Source organism: Crocodylus porosus, unplaced genomic scaffold, assembly GCF_001723895.1.
Source record: "Crocodylus porosus isolate Cpor-Errol unplaced genomic scaffold, CroPor_comp1, whole genome shotgun sequence".
Classification (NCBI taxonomy): Eukaryota; Metazoa; Chordata; order Crocodylia; family Crocodylidae; genus Crocodylus; species Crocodylus porosus.
The window spans coordinates 34,090,122-34,109,256 of record NW_017728913.1 but is presented as its reverse complement, the minus strand read 5'-3'; the positions used below and the strand labels follow the sequence as shown (position 1 = coordinate 34,109,256).

The following is a 19,135-nucleotide window of genomic DNA, read 5'->3' as shown; positions in this document are numbered from 1 at the left end:
GTAGTACCTGCCCCTGCCCCTGTCCCCTCCCTCACCATGGGGGCCTTGATCTGTCCCCCCCCATGCCTCTTCCCTCCCCCATCCCTTTCTACCACAACAGATTTACCAGCTGCACACAGTTCTCCACACTGCTGGGCTGTGCTTCTCACTGCTTGTGTGCTGCACTGCAGCTGTGCACATGCACGGGCATTTATTGGCCAAATTATCAGCCACTTCAGGCCGATTTCTGATATAGTCAGTTTTCTTTTTGTTGGTGCACCTCTAGCCCATAGTCATGGAAAATGTTGCTGTTAACTATCTTCTTGACAACAGTATAGAACTAGCTTGTTACACTCTTGTTATATTCACCTGAATTAAGAATCTGCATCAAAATACATGCACAGACAGTGTTAAACAAATATTCAGACCCTAAAAAAATCAAGTGCTAAATCAGACCACAGAAACAACAATTCATTTCTTACTTACATTAAGCCTAATTATCACATCCTTGGACTTAAAGTTTCAAATTTTATTATAAATGTGATTTTGTGGTGATCTGTTATTCTCTGTTCTTTGATTAACGGATGCTAAAAGGGACCATATATCCATGGTAATTCTGACATTACTAACACAGCTGGCTATTTTCTTCCTTGAAAATTTAATTTAATTAAAACACAGCCCTACGTCCACAAGACATTTGCCATCTTTGGACCCATGATTCAAGAATTATTCTTGAGAAAGTATCAAAACAAACACACTAGATGCACTTGCTTCCTTCTGGTGTAATCCCACTCTACTCTGTTCTATCCAATTAGCCCTGTTTCCCTCTGGCAACCTCCTCCAACAAATCTCCCTACAGCCTGTCCACAAACGCAGCACCATTTCTTGCCAAGGGCAGATTTCTGAATGCAGCACAAACAATACATCTACATGTATCCAAAGCACTGCCAGAGATGCTCCCTGCTCGAACAGATACAGCAAAGCCATCTGGGGGGCCCCCTCCTGTGGATGCTCTTAAGCTCTCTTTCCCTTCACTGCTGCATTTTCAGGTTTGGCAAGCTCAGATGGTAGATATCACTGGCAGCACTGAGGACATTATATATACTGCACTCAGACAGCCTTTGCCTGCTCACACCACTGCTGGGTTGCAAAAATCTGTCTTAAATTATTAGTAATTATGGGGTAGGGCTTAGCCCCACTAGGGTGGGGTCAGTTCCCTTCCCAAGACGGTTTTAATATTTCAAGCCCTCAAATGAAAACGTCTTATTGAAGCAAACAAAGAAAAAGTTATGAGACTACTGAAAATACTTCTTCCTAAGGGTTCAGATAATTGCCCACTTGCTTCTCTGGATAGTTTAAAGAAAACTCAATTTAACAGGCTGCAATAAGATGATATTAAACCTTGCTTAATGCACACTTTGCAAATATGCAGTTTACCAGAATTTGCATATAAAAGTGGGAAGTGTCCCTGCTACTCACCAGTGATTTAGGGCTCCCACTGCAACCAACAGAAGTTTTGCCATTCATTTTAATGGGAGCAGGATCACAGTCCTGACTTCATTATTTCTATCAAGTCTCATACACTATATTTCCTACTGCATACACTCATATATTTTGTGTGTAAGCTGCAATATATTTAATGTGCTAGAAATGATTGTAAATAAATTTAACTTCAAAACAATTGTAAATGTAATGTTTTGTGAAGCAGTTTCCATTAATTTTCTCAAGCTCATTAGCCAGCAAAATTCAGTGCATTGCAGTGGGCATCTTAGTCACTAGTGTGAATCAGGGAGACTGCAGCAATTATTCTCTTCTTCTGGGCTAAAAGCAATAAACTTTTGCATTTTTTGTGTAATGAAACCCACAGTGAAGGGTTTCAGATGTTGCAACCATCAAGATAAATCAGAGTTCAAATAACCGGAGTTCAAATACTTTACAGCTATTATCGGCAAGCAGTGAATGATGTTGCCCTCCTGACAGTCGGTGGACATTCCTTAGTTATTTAACATCTGTCACAGGCATTTTCATGCTGCTAACAAATGCAGAGCAACTGATATTGCAGAGCACATACACGGTGTATGTGCTCTGTCACAGGACAGAAGGGTCCTTTGTGTTACTGCCCAGTAGACTAATAATAAATTTAATTAAGATCTACACAGAACAGTTATTGAAGAAAAAAGGCCCATCAAAGCATAGTTCAGACTCTGCAATGAGTACAAAGGTTAAACTGCAGAAAGGAGTGCTTACCATAAGCAAAAGATGAAAACTTACCTCTCAGCAAGTGCTTGACTGGGTGTACTTTTTACAGACAACAGCTCTTCTTCCAGCCTCTTTCTTTCCGCTTCCAGGTGCTCTAGTTCATCTTGAGTGCGTTTCCGTGGGGTGACAAACTGGAGTTCCTTTAAGAGTTCTTCCTTTTCATTAATCAGCATCAGCTTTTCCTTTTCAATATCCAGTGCCCCAGGCCAGGCTTCACTCTCTAACTTAGACAGCTCAATCTTTAAGTTTGCCATGCTAAAATAAAATACAAAAGGTATATGAGCTCAGAATAAGTGAATAGCTCCAAAGAATTTGGAATGTAAAAAGGAGGAGAATATTTGGAACTGTCAAGACAGGTGAGCTGTGTATAGAATTTGCATGAAAACTGAAAGTTATGTTTAGAATTAATTTGGTTTCCTAAGAACACAGGGCCTGTTATCCTGGATCAGACCAGTGAGCCATTTACTCTGGTGTCCTGTCTCTCTCAGAGATGCTTCAGAAAAAGGTACAAGAAACCCCACTCCGTCCCCATATAGAGAGGTTTCTTCCAAATCCCAGGTGGTTAATGCCTAGCTTATGCCCTTAAGCACAATTAATTATGCCCCTTCTATAGATTTGCCTTTGTTCATATATAGATGCACACTAAAACCAATAGTGTTATGCATTGAAAGCATTTTTCCTGCTGTCCAAAAACTGACTTGCAATTCAATTAACCACCTGAATGTTTGAATAAAGTGATGATCAGTCTGGTGACACTATGGAAGCACCTGGCTTTGCTCCTGAATAGACAATAGAGCCAAGAGAGTCATCCAGTTACCCCAACCTGCTGGAGACTAGCTGCACTGCGGAAAGAGCACACTTGGCCTCTGTGAGAGAATGAGCATGACAGCTGGGCACAAATCCAAGTGGCAAGCACACAAGTGTGAATCTGAAAGGAGGAAGCATACCTCAATAAGCCGGGTACAAATGGAAGGTACTAAGACCATGCCCAGCAGAAGGGAAAGGAGATCACTAATTTACAACACCAATGCTTGCCAAAGATGCTACAGGGAAAGGTTGGAAGATGCAAACATTCTGTTTCTTTGCAGAACAGATATGTTATTATTTAGAGACCATGGCCCTACATTATCTTGCCCTTGTGACATGATCCTGACTAGGAAGAACTAAATCTAGTCATTCACTCTCCATAACCATTCTGTCCTTGACCTTTCTGCTGAGACTCAGGCAAATTAGTAGCTTGCGTTTTGTGATATGGACATCTAGTCTGCTGGGAACTACACAGACCAAAAAATCCACATCACAAGGGCCACATAACTACTGGATGGAAATTTAGTCATTTTCAGTCGCTGCCAACCTAAGCTGGATTTGAAATGGCCTTTGAGTTCATAAAAGGTTCTATACAACCCATCCCATAACAATCCCCTGAGCCATTCACAGTACCTCTTCTCTTTTAGACTGGGAGAAGGACAGAGAAAGGAAAGGTCAAAAGTGAAACATGTTCCAAAATAACTCAGGCAAGAGCCAGTGATTTAATACTTTTAAGGTTTTTGTCATTGTTAAATATGTATGGGTCAGACACACACAGCTGGTGTAAGTCAATGTGACTTCAAAGTCAATGACTCTAGCCAGTGGTTCTGGCCTGAGCAATATTTCACAGGCACACAGCGCACAGCTGATATTCACAATCTTTCTGCAATCATAATAAATTCAATATCAGCTGGTCATTTAGCTTCAACCTCAAAAACTATAAACAACTGCCTCAAAGTACTGGAAAATTAATAGTCAAAATGCTAAATAAGCATGATATTATTAGCTTCATTAATCACAGAAGACAAAGGCTGGAAGGAGAAAAGAGGTTCTCAGAAAGCTATCCGCCCCATTACTTAATTTAGAAGTTGGAGGGGAAAAACTCGGTTGAATCACAAAGAAACCCCAGAGATTGCTTCCCCTTCCAAATATCTGTAAAACAGCAACTTTAAAAAGCCTGCAAACACTCAGTAGCGTGGTGCTTTACACAATGACAATGCAACCTACTTGGTAAACAATAATTTAATCTTCAACATGACAATCACCAAATAGTCAAAGAGAGGGGAAAAATAAATTGTTTAAACCCTTTTTGCAGCTGTCCATATACAATTTATATTGAACACTCTTTTGAAAAGAACGTAAGGGAGGAAGGGCTTGGAGAAGAACCAGCTGGATGGCTTCAAATTAATAATGGCATGCAGACTTTCATCTCCAAGTCATTGGTTCAAATCAAACTAACTTTGTATGCCACTGTCTGCTGTTGCTTTTTCTCAGATGGAGACAGCTATCTGTCATCATAAACTGACATCCTTGTTTGCAGTCTCATCAGAGGTGAAAAGGACTAAACAGACAAGAAAACTGAATTAGTCTCACTCTTTGAGACAATCTCCACATAACAAGCACAAGACACATTGGTGAGGTTCACCATACTGTAGCATTCTCACTGTGCTCTACCTCTTCTCTTTGCATAAAGATTTCAGCCCCTACGAGCACTGCCATTCAAGTACTTTTTAAAAATGTCTATCGGCTTTGGTTGAGCCAATAAAGCTGATTTTTAGAAGTAATATTTGAGCCTGCCCCAAGAATTTGCTACTTTTGCTGTTAAAGACTACATCCCACCTATTTGAGAGATTTTCTATGTTAAGTGATATTAAAGGATCAAAAACATTACTTTTACACTATCATGAAATACATTAAAAGACTAAAATATTTTTTCAGACCCTTTCCAAACTAGGAAATCCATTTTAAAGGGTTTTTTGTTTTTTGTTGTTGTTTTGTTTTTTAATTTCCCTTGGTTCTTTTAAATACATGAAAAGTTAAATTCACACATTTGCCACTTCAGAAAAGAGGGTCATAATAATAATCATTATAAAGTAATAAGTATGTCAACAGGAACTGACATGGGAGATACTGTGATATAATTACACACTGAGGTTTATGGGCAAAGTGGTACCTTTTGTTCATTATTTCAAGACATGAACATTTTATTAAAGCCATTCTCAAGGCAATGATGAAAACAGTATGTTCCATCCCTTTAAAAAAAGTCTTTATGTGCACCTGGCAGGGAAGTCTCACACTCTCTATTGGAGCTGAAAAGAATACAAGGTATTGGTTTAATCCCAGACAAAACTCCATTAAGATACAGGTCAAACAGAGAGATCGGTTTAATTAAAACAACATTATTAAAAGGTTAAGTTAAGGTTTCAGAAACAACATTACCTCCAGCCCAAATTCCAGCTCATCATCCATGCATGACACAGGGAAAGGAAGAGTATTATGTATTTTCTAGAATGTGCTCCACAGAGATATGGGACTAGTGCAACCATTTCCCCTTTAGCCCTATTTTATTCTTGATCAAAGTTAATGGGCATTTTTACATGTGTTCCTGATGTGGTGCCAGGCGCTTTTAATTAGCGAGCTGCACTAATTAAAAGCACTCGTGCATCACATGTACCAGTGGTGCAGCACGTCCCCACGCTGAGAAAATGGCAGCGGGACACACTGAACTAAGGCAGATTGAACATTTTTTATTTCAAAGTGCACCGCTGCCATTTTCTTAGTGCGGAGATGCACTGTGTCGCTAATACATGTGATGTGCGAGGCTGCCAAAGCGCCTCAATTTACGTGCTCTGGCAGGCTCAACTGAGTCTGCTGTGATGTACTGTATTTTCAGAGTGTTGGAGCAGGCTCCCTGCATGTGTGTAAGTGCACACAGTGACAAAGCAGAATTGTACTGCTACAGGATCATGCAGATGTAAGTCACGGCATGGAGTGCTCTGGAGCAGAAGCTCCATCTACACTTTCTACGTAAGGTACGCTTCTCCTTAGTCAATAGTTCTGGCCTCTGTTAATAGAGATAAGACATAACATGATGGAAACATCATAACATCCTGACATCAATACATGCCTCAAATGGAGGCTGGTCTGTGGTTTTATCAATGGCTACTATGGAAAAAGTGAGCTACTTCTCCATCTAAAATACTACATGGCATCTGACATAATTCACTTTTATAAACCACAACCAAAATCATGTAAAATAGATACCAAAGAAAAAACAAAAGTCCTGGTTCTCTTTGTTGATTGCATTCATAAACAGTAAAATAAAGTTCTGTGGTTCATACTGAAACCATAAATGATATACAGTTGTTTCCCAGCAAGACTAATAGCTGCTACTTTATTGGCAGTGTCTGGATATTGATTTAGTCATAATAAAAAGTTGTTTGCTAATCCTCTACCTTTGAAATTTTTTTTTTTTAACATAAAAACATTATGTTTGTACATCTAGTCTTGAAATACCTCTCTTCCCAAATTACAATAACTGTTCATATCTGACTGACATGCATTTACAATGCCAAAGGTATTTTTGCTACTTTTTTGTCAGGGAATCTCTGTGTTGCACAAAGTAAAAATGTTGATCTGTGATATTATTCTCATGACCCTCTGATTACAGACACAAAATAGCTAAAATTATAAATTATGTTTCTCATAAAAGCCTGACTGACACACCCAATTTGTTGAAAAGTAACAAATTATAATAGCAAAGAATTCCTGGTGCACTAATTACAGGGGATTTATACACATAAATAGACAAAATCTATCATTAATGCTATGAGAGAAAAATGTTCTTCTGGTACTCCAGAAAAATCACGCACGTACAACGTACAATTCAGCACACTCTCCCCTGTGATATCTGTACACTGGTGGTGTGGCAGCCTTTATTAAAAAGGCATTATTTTTATAAGGGGCCACTGGAGCATTTTATTCGAAAGGCTTTCCACATTTATCAGTTCTGACTGTTTTGATTCCTTTTCCTCTGGGGCAAATCATTAAAAAAAAGCCTCACCCAAAGTGAAAGACAATTATTGAAATTATCCAAGCCCCCAAGGAGGAATTAGTTGAGCCAATCAAAATCTGCATTGGAACTCATCTTAGTAGAGGCAGCTCCATAAAACTACAGAGCCACCTGTGGTCCAGTAAACTAAGTCCATGATTCTGCAGAAGGATTTACATGGAAAAAAGGACCTGCAAGCATCTGGGATGGGAGCTTAACACATCAGTTTACTCCTTTTCCTTAATCCTCTGAACTGCATTCATAGCATTTCATTTCTGCCAATGTCTGTATTTGATTTATAAACATGAACGACTAAATTCATAATAAGAATAAATCAGCACACAAGAATCCTACAGATTTAAGAACAAGGGAACACTGCCTTGAAAAGAATGTATTGACTACAATTCATCCACAGATGGGTCCACTAGATGTCATTGCAAACGCAAGATTCATTAGAGGGCTGTAGAACACATTACTTGCTGAAGCATGTTCCAACTCACAAGCTATATAATTTAACAAAGCAACTAACCCTATTACCTTCTTTTTGCCTCTTCATATTGAAGACTTAGTCTGACCTTTTCAGCTAAATTTGATCTACCCCTCACTCCAATCTGTTGAGAAAAATATCAATCTTATTATATGGTATAAAACGTCATTTTAAAACACATTCACAACACAAAGCAAATGCATGTACTAGAGAAATTACTTACTTAAAACAGAAACATGTAGTTGCAATATGGTTGCCAACTGTTCTTCAATAAGTTCTAGTTAATAAACCACTTAAATTCATGAAGCACAGTGATTTTTTTATTACATTGTTTGTTTTTATTCATTTTCTACTTCAGATGTGCTGCTAGGTCCACATGTAGACCAGGGTGTAAGCAAGTCTCATTCCACTAAAGTCCCACTGCGAACTGGATGAATTCCATCAAGTTCTGACTTCTTACCTTAACTCCACAATTTTGGAAGAAGCCTGTGCAACTGAAAGTAGGACTTCAGTAAAAATTCACCTGCTAATATCAAATATGAAGACAGTGCCCAGTCTAGAAATCTTGTATAATCTCTTTCTTACACTTACAGTATAAACTCCAAAGAAAATGTAATGAAAGACAGTGAGGCCAACTCCATCAACTGGAATTAGGAAAATTCAGAAAGTTCTGAAATCCTGTTTTTGAAAATCAGCTTTAAACTTAATCTTTACATAACTATTGCCACAATCTATTTTTAAATGCAAGAGATTGCACAAATAAATCCAAGAAATACGGTCCACTTATAACATCTGTGCCATTAGTACACAAGAATTGCTTAGTAAAATCAGATTACATTTGCAATGTAATAATAATAAAAATATCACATGCATCTTAACTTGAAAATCAGGGAGAAAGTAAGGTACCTGAGATTGGGACAGATCATTTATTAACCCCACTGCATGTGTGGAATGACAGCAACAGCCATCGGACTTAAATCCCACAACAGCAGCATTCTGCCATTACTCTCCTCTTTCTACCTTTCCCATAATGAAAAAAAAAAACACTTACCTCACCAGAAATGTCTGTCTGAGACCCTGCATCCAGCGTCTGTCTAGAGAGAGACAACTGAGAGCTTACAGAGCTAGATCTCAAGTCTGGTTCAGATCTCCCAGTGCTCTGATCCAGATAGAACCTCTCTCTCAACTTTGCCAGACTCTGCCCAGAAAACAGAAATGTTTCATTGTTGCATTCTTGTTCTTACACTAATACTCCCCATCACAGAGAGTCTAAGATATAGATGCATTCCAAAAATCTTAACGAAGGATAAACATTCTAATTTCAGTTAGTGCTAAATGGGGTATCCTTCCATCCAAATAGATTTATTAATTTCTCTATTTCCTGTAACATGTCTCTCTATTAAAAAGCCGCAATCCATTTCCCAAGCAAAATAGAGTATGCTTGGGGAATGGGCTGCAACTTCCTTAGTGCTTGGAATGGCCCTGGCCCATTTGGGGCACTACTTCAATATGTCATTTTCTCCATATCACTAGACAGCCAAATTAAGAAGTGGGAGAGGCTGAGTTCACTCAACATCACAGAACAAGGCAGTGACAATAGCAAGAATCATGGTCTCATGACTTTCAGTCAAAGTTCAATGATCAGCAGGACCAGATGAAATGAAGGAAAGTTCATAAAACAAAGCCTGTTAGCTTCCAAATGTACGTTTCCCTATATATGACTCTGAAGTCAATCTTTTTCTACTTTAATATTTTTATAAAGAATTGTAGATCCAAGCCAACAGTATAATCATTTCAGAATAAACATGTAAAGAATTCAAATATAAACTTGGACTTGTTTGGGTTTTTTTAATCAGATGGTATCAATATATGCCATAAAAATGCAAAAGATACAAAAGCAACAGAATAAAGCAGATATGTCATTACTGGCAGCATAAAGGACTGCACACACTCTTCACTTTGTGACGAGAAGCAGGTTTTTTCCCCTAGTGGGTCCAAAAAATGACTATTTAGGTTTATGCCAAAACCTCTTTTCAGAAATGGATATAAAGGAAGTTAAGATTCAGGAAGCGAAACTATGGTTTCACTGAAATCAATGGCCACATACTCACTGACTTCATAAAAGGCAAGGATTTAATTCCAGTTTTTAAGTACAAAAATATTTACCACATCTTTATCCATTTTAATTTTTGAAGAGTGATTTAGAACTCATTCAAATATTGTACTGTGCAGACAGACCCTAAAGTCATGATCCAGACATGCAGGGGCATTCATCATTTTGTGGTGCCCCAAACCGCATGCGGTAAATGTTAAAACATGACCTTCACTGCATTTTCCAGTGTGGGGCCAAAATTTGCCACCGAGATTTCCCAGTAGCAAAAAAACCCCAGCCCCCACCCCACCCTGGGAAAAAAACCAGCACAACACATGCACAAGCATGCGCTGGCACACACAAAAGCCAGGCCATCCACAGCAACGCTCTGGCTGACAGCCAGGCCCCCGTGCTGCTCAACCTATGCCCCTGCTATTCTGGGCCACCAGGTAAGACTGCTGGGGCCAGCACCAGTGCTGACCCCAGCCTCCAGCCCTCCCTAGCTGAAGATCCAGGAAGAGCTGGGCAAGGGCAGTTTCCCCGTTGCAGGACAGTTTATCTTACAACAAAGTGCCTGTGCAGGAGCATGCGCTGCAGCAATTTCTGCCACTGCAAGCACATGCTCTTGCATGTCTGGACCTGGCTTGGCTTATGAGTCTGGCTTTTTATAGCAGAGCCCTCATTCTGTAAAGATGTCCTGTCTGAGCTCAGAGAAGTCATGTGCCTCAATCTCTCTATCTGTAAAATGGCATGATACTCAGCTTTGTAAAATACTTTGAGATCCTTTCATTAAAGACACTATATAACAGTGCAAAGTAGTGAATACACTAAGTATTTTAGGATTCAAAACAATTTAGAGAAACTCCCCTCCACAAAATATAAGAATACCTGCATTAAATCTTGTTTTTCTCTCTCTCCTGAGCTTATGGCCTTTCTTATAGACTTCAGCTCACTCAGAATAGCTTTGGCCTCACTTAATTCATACCCACTCTGGCCTCCAGACATTTTTTGGTCAATTCTGTAAAGAGAAATATTATTAATGGTTGACAAAGAGAAATGAGATCTTTGCTGTTCTGTTTTCAGGAGAACTTGCAATTAGAATATTGGAAGAGGTTAGAGATATTTCCCTTGTTAAAGTAACTTGTTAACAGATGTGAAAAGGAAAAAAGGAAAATAAGTTTTCATTAAAATGTTTATAATGGAAGCACTGGTTTATGCATTAAACCCCTCCCCAAAAGTCTTCCCTCCCCCATGAACACACCCCTCAAACCATCTCTCACACTATGTAGTTCCTAGCTACATAGTTTTTGTATACATCAAGCAAGTTTAGGACACTCCTGGCAGCCTTAGCACAGAGAGGACACCAGCAGTGGTTTCACTAATCTGGCAGTAGAGACACCAGAAGCTGTTGGAGCCATGTCTATAGTAAGACTGCTGCTGATGCTAATGCAAGCACAACTGGATTGATGACACCACCAGTAGAATTGTTTTTCCTACTCTCCCCTAGCGCATACAAAGTTTGAGTAGAATGTTAATAATATGTTAACTTCTGAATATTTAGCTGTGGGACAAAAGAAGGCGTGTCTAGAATTTTTTCTGTTAATACATGAGACAAGGATTTCTGTGTGCAATATATTTTATTGAACAAACTGTAAAGCTGACAGAGATAGACAAACTTGTGGCTACCAAGTATACTTTCCCAGGACCATCGGCAACGTGTAGGGTGCACATGCACCCTGTGCAAGTGCCAGGTGTGAAACTGTAAGTTTTGCCACTGGGGGATGCCCCTCTCCCCCCGTTGGTGATCTGATGCCCACCCCCGCCCCAGACTTGGGAGGCACCAGTAATAATGTTGCTGTTAATAATAATACCCAGATTCATGTTGTGGTACTTCAGTTAGGCAACACATGCTCATTTGTGTCCTAATTAGAATGCATCAGAGCAGATTCGATTAATCAAGCCTACTCCATGTTTTAATTAAAACGCTCAAGCATCACCTCACCATCACATGCATTAAGCCCTTCTGAATTTTAAAATGGTCACAGGGTATCTAAACATCAAATGAGTTTTAGAGAAAGCATCCGGAGGCCATTTTACAACATGTGGGAGCTTAATACACATGAGGATGAGCCTTTTAATTAGAGCAGCTGTTTGGGAACCACTCTAATTAAACCCAACCCCCCCCCCAAAAAAAAAGAAAGAAAGAAAGAAAGAAAGAAAGAAAACTTGTCTCAGGGTGTAGACAGATGTAACACTTAGAATATTCTATAAATGCTCTAAACCTCAAGAGTTTACATGGACAGGAGTTTACTTTAGACCAGTTTAAAACATCTTAAAACACTTCAAGAATCACACAGGAAAAAACAAAGTACTATTTTGAGCTGGTCTTCCTCAAACTAATTCAATGTTATGCACAGACACAAAGCACTCCATGTCTCATCAGTCTTCCAGGCATTGCACACTATGCTGCTACTCACCCATCCCAAACCACTGCAGGGCAAGGGGATTGCTCTGGGATGCAACCAAGACTTTTGCCCAAAGATCTACTGCCTACAGCAGTGGCTTTCAACCTGTGGTCATGGACCCATGGGGGTCTGCAGACTTTGTCTAAGGGGTCCATCAAAGATGACTCTGATCAATCAAAAGTATGTGAATACGCACACAATTCAAAGGGGTCCACACCTCCATTTGAATTGTTTTAGGGATCTGCAAATGGAAAGGGTTGAAAACCACTAGCCTACAAAGACTACAGTCTACAAGGACGGGGATGCAGAAAGCCTCTATGTCAGTTTTATTTCCCTGTTAAAGGACCTTGGTGAAGATACCATGCTTATTTTGGGTGGGGGTGAGGTGGCAGCCAGCTTATAGGAGGGGCACTTTGTGGCCTCCTACTTGTGGTTGTGCCTATAACAGTAAATGTCTATCAATTGCTGGGGAGCTGGGAGGGAAGGGGAAGGGACAGGAGAGGAAAAGGGGGAGGGACAGAGCCATAGAAAAATGGGCACTTATTAGCACTCCTGCAGCCATCCTTGCCCCAAAGAATCCCCCCTTTGATTGGAAAATTGGAAAAGCCAGGGAGTTCTTGGGGGGGAAGGGGTAAGCATACACCTAGTCAGTCCCCTGGGTACTATAAGCGGGGGGGGAGGGGGTACAGAGCGCCCCCAACACCTGGCAACCCCCTCCACTACAACCCCCTTCCCCAACCCACGTCTTGCTCCTCCTCTAGAGGAATCCTGGAGAAAACTCCAAGGACTGATCCCTGGAAAGTACTACTGATCCCTGGTAGTGTAGGTACTCTACCAGCCCCCGGTGGCATTAATGAAGCAACATAGTTCCTAAGGGTGCATCCAGATGAGCGCAGTCATGCCGTATGTGGTGCCGCAAACACATTTGCTGGGCCACATATCTCATAGCCCAGTGTTCTCATTTTTCTCCCCGCAGGTTTTTTTTTTGACCCCTGGATATCTAACAAAAAAATAATGGAAAAAACCCCCGGTGCAGCTTGGGCAGCACATGCAGAGCCAGGTTGCCCAGAGCAGTGCTCCACTGCCAGCCAGGTTCTGTGCAGAAGAACTGCTCCCACAGCTACAGCCCCGGGAGGACCCCAAGACTTGTCCCCCCCCACCCCAAATAAGGCTGCTGGGGCCAGCACTGTGCTGGCCCCAGCCTCCCTTACCCCACCTAGGGCAACCTGCCACATATCAAAGCACATATGGAACAGGCATTGCACCACTGCTAGTTGTCCCTGGGGAACCAAACATCCACGCATATCTGGATGCTCCCTAAAATGTGAACTGTGAACTCTTAGCAGTGTACATGCACCTACATTGAACACCTTCAAGAGTAAATTGGATGCTTATCTTGCTGGGATCCTTTGACCCCAGCTGACTTCCTGCCCTTTGGGCAGGGGGGCTGGACTTGATGATCTCCTGAGGTCCCTTCCAGCCCTAATGTCTATGAAATCTATGAAAATCTATGAAATGTAAACTCTTCTGTCCAGCTTCATTTGTGAACCAGCTCCCAATCAGTGACATTCTTGGAACAATTCAAGTGCTGCATCTGTCTGAACCCTCGGGTTCCCTCTGGTGTACATTACTCCTAGGCATTAATGGTTAAGAACAGCTATTATGTTCATATAATCTGAAGGCTCTATTTTTCCTTACAGAATTTCTAGACAATCATTATCATGTGCCCTACAGAAGCTAGTATAGAGAATTCCTGCAACATCAACAATTTTTTAAGACATAGCTTTATAGAGATACAAACACTATGGAACTTGAAGTCAAAAGATATGTCAACTCAGCTTTACCATATTTACTTCAGGAAGCGCCGCCTGTAAAACACATTTCTCCCACCACTCCTATTCAACTGAATATTTCAAAGCATTATACAACAACTGCAGCTGTGCTTCACAAAATTAAAAACAGGCATCTTCAAAGTCCAGCACCATGCAGAGAATACATTCTTTTTAATGCAATTGCCTTTCTGTTTCTATCACTGTCCATCATTTTCACTTAAAGATATTAACCTTGTGAGTGAGGAATGTGCTGGCACTTTGGTAATCAGCTGTGGTTTTGATTACCCAATGCATGTACAGAAACTTGCAAAATACTTGTACTGAGTCATAATTTTTTATGATTTTTGGAAATTGAGGTCTCTATGTCCATAGACAGCTCCAAAACTGCAGCACATTTTTTCATGTTTAACATTTTGTTCAAAACTGCATGCAGAAAGACAGCCTGCCTACACTAAACAAATATTTTGTGCAGAAGCTTGGCCATGAAAGAACTGTGCCAACTATTACAGAAGTTGGAATAACAAAGACCATCTTTTCTAAAAGAATCACAAAACAGATGCATGCTGTTTACCTGCAGAAAGATAACAGCTGTACACAACTGTTTGATTGGCCAGCTTGTACCTAAATGACACACAGTACAGACAAACTGGGGAGCATCTTTTGCAAAACTTCGCGCTAAAATTGTCTATGAACTATTAACTACTACAACAAAAAGCCATCCAATATCATTTATTTGTTGCCTCACATTTTTATTACTTAGCAGAAAACTGCAATATTTGCCCACTGCATTTTTACCATAAAGTAAGGCAGTTATATCTAGAAACTACAAAGTATGCACACCACAAGAATAAAAAGTCATTTTATCTAAGTGTAGTTACTAGCTCACATGATTAGAATACACTGCTATGACATGGAGATCGTGACATCAGAGAAAAGTGTTGGAAGAAAGGGCACTAGAGCAGATTGTATATCATTTTCACTCAGCGCTAGTTTTACACAGACAGTAACATAGTGGGTTTTTATTTAAATCTGCAATTCTTTATAAGCAGGGACACATTTACTATCAGACAGCACTTGATTTTTTTGTAAGTTATAAGCTTACTAAAGTCAAAAAGTTACAGCATGTGCAATGGATGAGGCACCCTGAATGAGTAGTTGAGTAATGCACTGCATGCTGTTTAATAGTATGATATGCCACAATCAAACTACAATTGTTTTATTCCTTATATACTTAAGATGGACATGAAGGGTCTCTGACACATGAAACGCTCCATCTTCCTGTTTTAAATTAATGAGATTAGTGCTGTTCAAAAGTGTCTGCCTGAATTTTTACAACAAACGCTCATTGTTTTCTTGTGGTATGCTGTTGACAGTTTCTCAAACATGCTTTGGATTCCTATCAAAATTGCTTGCAAGCAAGCTGCTTTAAAACAATACTTCATTGTTGCATTAATATAATAAAACCAGCGTGCTTAGCTAACCTTTAATCCTGAGACAGTGGCATGAGTTTTTATTACTTTTAAGTTTTAGAATAATTTTTTAAGACCGTACCTCAAGTGAAATCTAATTTATGATTAAATAAATCCAGGCAATTACCTTTTTCTTCTCCCTCTTGTCATTGCATTATATGTCCTAAAATAATGAACCAACCTTACATCTCCTTTTTATTCAAATTAAGGAAGTTACGGGCCTGACTTCAAGAGGTGCTGAGTGTTTCCGATTCAGGTTTTACTTTGCTATTTTGTGCCAGCATGCCGGAATGAATTTAATTTCTTCTCAGAGCAATATCTTTGTCCTCATAGTACTATCAATGCAATGGTGATGGTAACAGATATATTCACGGTTTCCTGGACCAGCCTGGAGAATCAGATTAGGTAAAACTGCTCTATAAAACTACAAAGCAAGAAGTCCAGTTTTCCATTAGCACTAATGCAAATAATGTTGGAGGAAGAACAACAGCCTTTTGGCATTAGACATGCAATGGAGACATAAGAGATCATAGTTCAATTCCCAATTCTGCCATAGGCATTCTGTCCTGAACCTGGACAAGTCATCTCATTGAATCTCTGCTCTCCTACCTGCAAAGAGGAACTAGTACTTCTCTTCTCCCTACCTTTGTCTGTCCTGTCTATGTGCAATGTACCATATTTATTCATATAGAAGATGAGCTGGATTATAAGATGGCCCCCACATTATTTAGATTCTATATATGGAAAATGTATAAATTGGTTATAATTTTCTAGGTATAGAATCTAATTATTGGAGGTTTGCCTTGAATTTGTCTGCCCTCCCACTGTTACAACTGGGAAAAGAGATCTTGGTGGGGGGAGGGGAGGTCAGGTAGCCCCTTGGCTCTCTGCTTCCCTTCCCACCCCCCCATCTTTTTCCTCTGGCAACCCCCTTCCCCTCTCCTTACTGCCAGACCCTGCTCTTCCTTAGCACATAGAAGTGAGAAATAAATTTGAAAACAATAACTTGAAATTAAACACTGCTGTAGCAATTTTCACATAGTACCCATACACTTAGTACAGCCAGAATTGATGTATGTTACTTTTTTTTTGAAAATGCTGCAAGTTTTAGCATAGGTTCTCCAAAAACACACTTCTGAGCAGCACTTTGGCACCTATTTATATGTAGAACAAACTAAGTATAATATTAGTCTAAAGCCAAAGGCTTTTTGATTTACCACATAGTTCATTAGTTTGGGCCCCACCAGTCAATAGTATGTCAAGCCATGGTGAATGTACAGCACAGTGCTGCTCAGTAAGTTTGTATACTCTGGTGCCCTCACACAAAGGAGCCATGTGCTAATTAGCCCCCACTCATGACTGGGACAGGGTGTTCTTGTCACGAGTCCTGGGGTCCTCCAAAAATTGAGAAGCGGATGAAGTGCAGAGCAACCTGGTCTGGCTTCACCTCATGGATGGCAAGCTCACACTAATCATATGTCACTTTCTGTGTGTCACCAAAATAAAGCTGATGTAATTATATATACATGTGTGTATGTGTGTGTATATATACATACACACACTCATACCAAAGGGACTGAAGGAAATGCTACTAAGGACTTTATTTGCATGTTTGAAAACAAGTTTATGGACAGAAACCTCTGGGTGTTTAAGGGGTTGGCTTTCACTGAAACAGAGTGCCTGAAGCCGGGGCTGGATAAACTGAAAAATTACATCAATCGGGACAAAGGAGAGATTGGAGAAGAGCAGGCAGAGAAGAAGTGGAGGAAAAAGGAGTGGAGGAAAAAGGACTGGAAACACTCGTTTCGCTAAACCAACAGAGAGGACTGATGGGAGGGGCAGAAAATTTCAGGTGGCTACCGAGGTAACAGTTTTTCCATGGGTTTCTGTATGAGGGAAAGAGTGCTGTAATGGGTTATTTTGTAGGAAATTGATGCGTGTTGTTTCAGGGTTTAATACATGTAGCTGTATGTTTTTGAATACGTAGTTTTTGTATTTTTGACCATATGAAATTTTGGTAACAAGGATGCTCAACATGTGAAGCTTTGTAAGTGTAGGGTGATGAAATGCATTTAAAAATAAATAATTAAACAAACAAATGCTCCCATCAGCATTTTTAGCACCAAGGGAGGGTGTCAGAGCTTGCTCTGGCCTATCCAAGTGCCAGCTTGGTATTGAAGCGCCTCCAGACCCAGTACGTGTTCCCTCTTGGGGGATCAACTCCCCCCGCCACCCCCACACACCCTTTTTATTGCTTTTATTTATTTTATTTTTTTAAAGGACCACACCAAAAAAAAAGGTTCCCATCAGCATGTTTGCCCAGTGTGGGCCATGTGTTTTACTGTCATGCTGAGTGTTGGCTGCATTTAATCAGCTGCCTAGTTGGTTTCCATTGCTGAGCACATGCTGTTTTTGGCAGTAATGTAATGACAGACAGCATATTTAGTGAGATATCCTTGCATGCGCTTATAAGCTACGGGGCTTCCTCTCCCCACCCCCACCCCCAACTGGGGGGAAAACATCCTGTCTTGTATTTGAATAAATACAGCAAGTTCTTCAGGATGAAATTTAGTGTCAGCTTTATTGTACAGGGCCAGAAGCTATAGGATTATGATCCCTCTTGGGTCCTCCAAGTGTTGCCACCATACAAATTATTATTAGTGGTAGTAATAATATATCTTTGTTCAGACTAATCAAGAAAATATGCTTGTTAGCATATCTGAACTCTAGGCTACAATGGGACACAGCTCAATCTCCTTCTTTAGTGGTATTTCTGAGCAATGCTTAATACCTCATGCCTAGGTCTGCAAAGGTATTCAGATGTACAAGTCTTACTTAAATGCTTAAACACCTTTGTAGACTCAGGAACCAATTTTTAGAAGCCAAGAGTAACTGCTGTACAAAGAGCTTCCAAAAATCTGAATGGATTGCTACATCGTGAAACTGGAGTTCTTCTCTGAGTGGTATTAGCTTAAACTAGTGATTCTCAACCTTTTTTTTTTTTTTTACTCAAGGCACACCTTGTTAGACTGGAGTCATCCTCCCCATCCTGGAAAATGCCAGCTGTTATCTTCTTTTTTTTTTTTTTTTTTTTTTGTTGACTATGGAAAAATTACAGAACAATCCTTCAGTTGCAAAGAACTCAGAAAGATCACTACAGGTCAGAATGTTTTTGACACTGGGAATCTGGGTTTATCTTGCCACCTGTGTTGGCATTTGCATGCCAAAGGGATAATATTTTGCTCCTCACTTTAAAAGATATTACAGCACTGTGGTTGAGAATCATTGGCCTAATAACACAATCAGTTCTTCCAAGATAGTTTGTAGATCTGATTTAGGACATAGTTGTAAAATGGATGTATAATTTTAATTTAAAAAACCTGAAACACAAAACATATAGCAAACAAAAATCCACCTTTTAACACTGTTAAGTGTAAGAGCTGCTGAAGGTTGTTTGCCCTTATGAAGCCAGAAGTGATGATATGGAGAGGATTCAAAATGCACATCTGAGAGTGACCAACTGAAAAAACACACAGAATTGTGACTCATGCCAAGCTTATCTCCATTGTGCATTGTGCACAACTTGCCAAGGTTGCATCTCTCTCTGCCCATGCCAATGGAGGGGGCAGACAGTATCTTATCAAGCATCTTACAGGAATTAAAGGTCTGGTCGCGGTTCTTCCTGTTAACCCCA

The 19,135-nt window shown here is 40.1% G+C and overlaps 1 protein-coding gene across 1 annotated transcript in view; it reads right to left on the bottom strand.

Moving 5' to 3' along the window:
- WWC2 (WW and C2 domain containing 2) overlaps nt 1–19,135 on the bottom strand; it is a 161,700-nt gene that overhangs the window by 50,745 nt on the left and 91,820 nt on the right. The window contains exons 7-10 of the mRNA XM_019534348.1: nt 10,564–10,693; nt 8,635–8,781; nt 7,634–7,707; nt 2,251–2,493 (exon numbers count right to left, since the gene is read on the bottom strand). Coding sequence (XP_019389893.1) covers nt 2,251–2,493; nt 7,634–7,707; nt 8,635–8,781; nt 10,564–10,693 — 594 coding nt within the window. The remainder of the gene's footprint in view (nt 1–2,250; nt 2,494–7,633; nt 7,708–8,634; nt 8,782–10,563; nt 10,694–19,135) is intronic.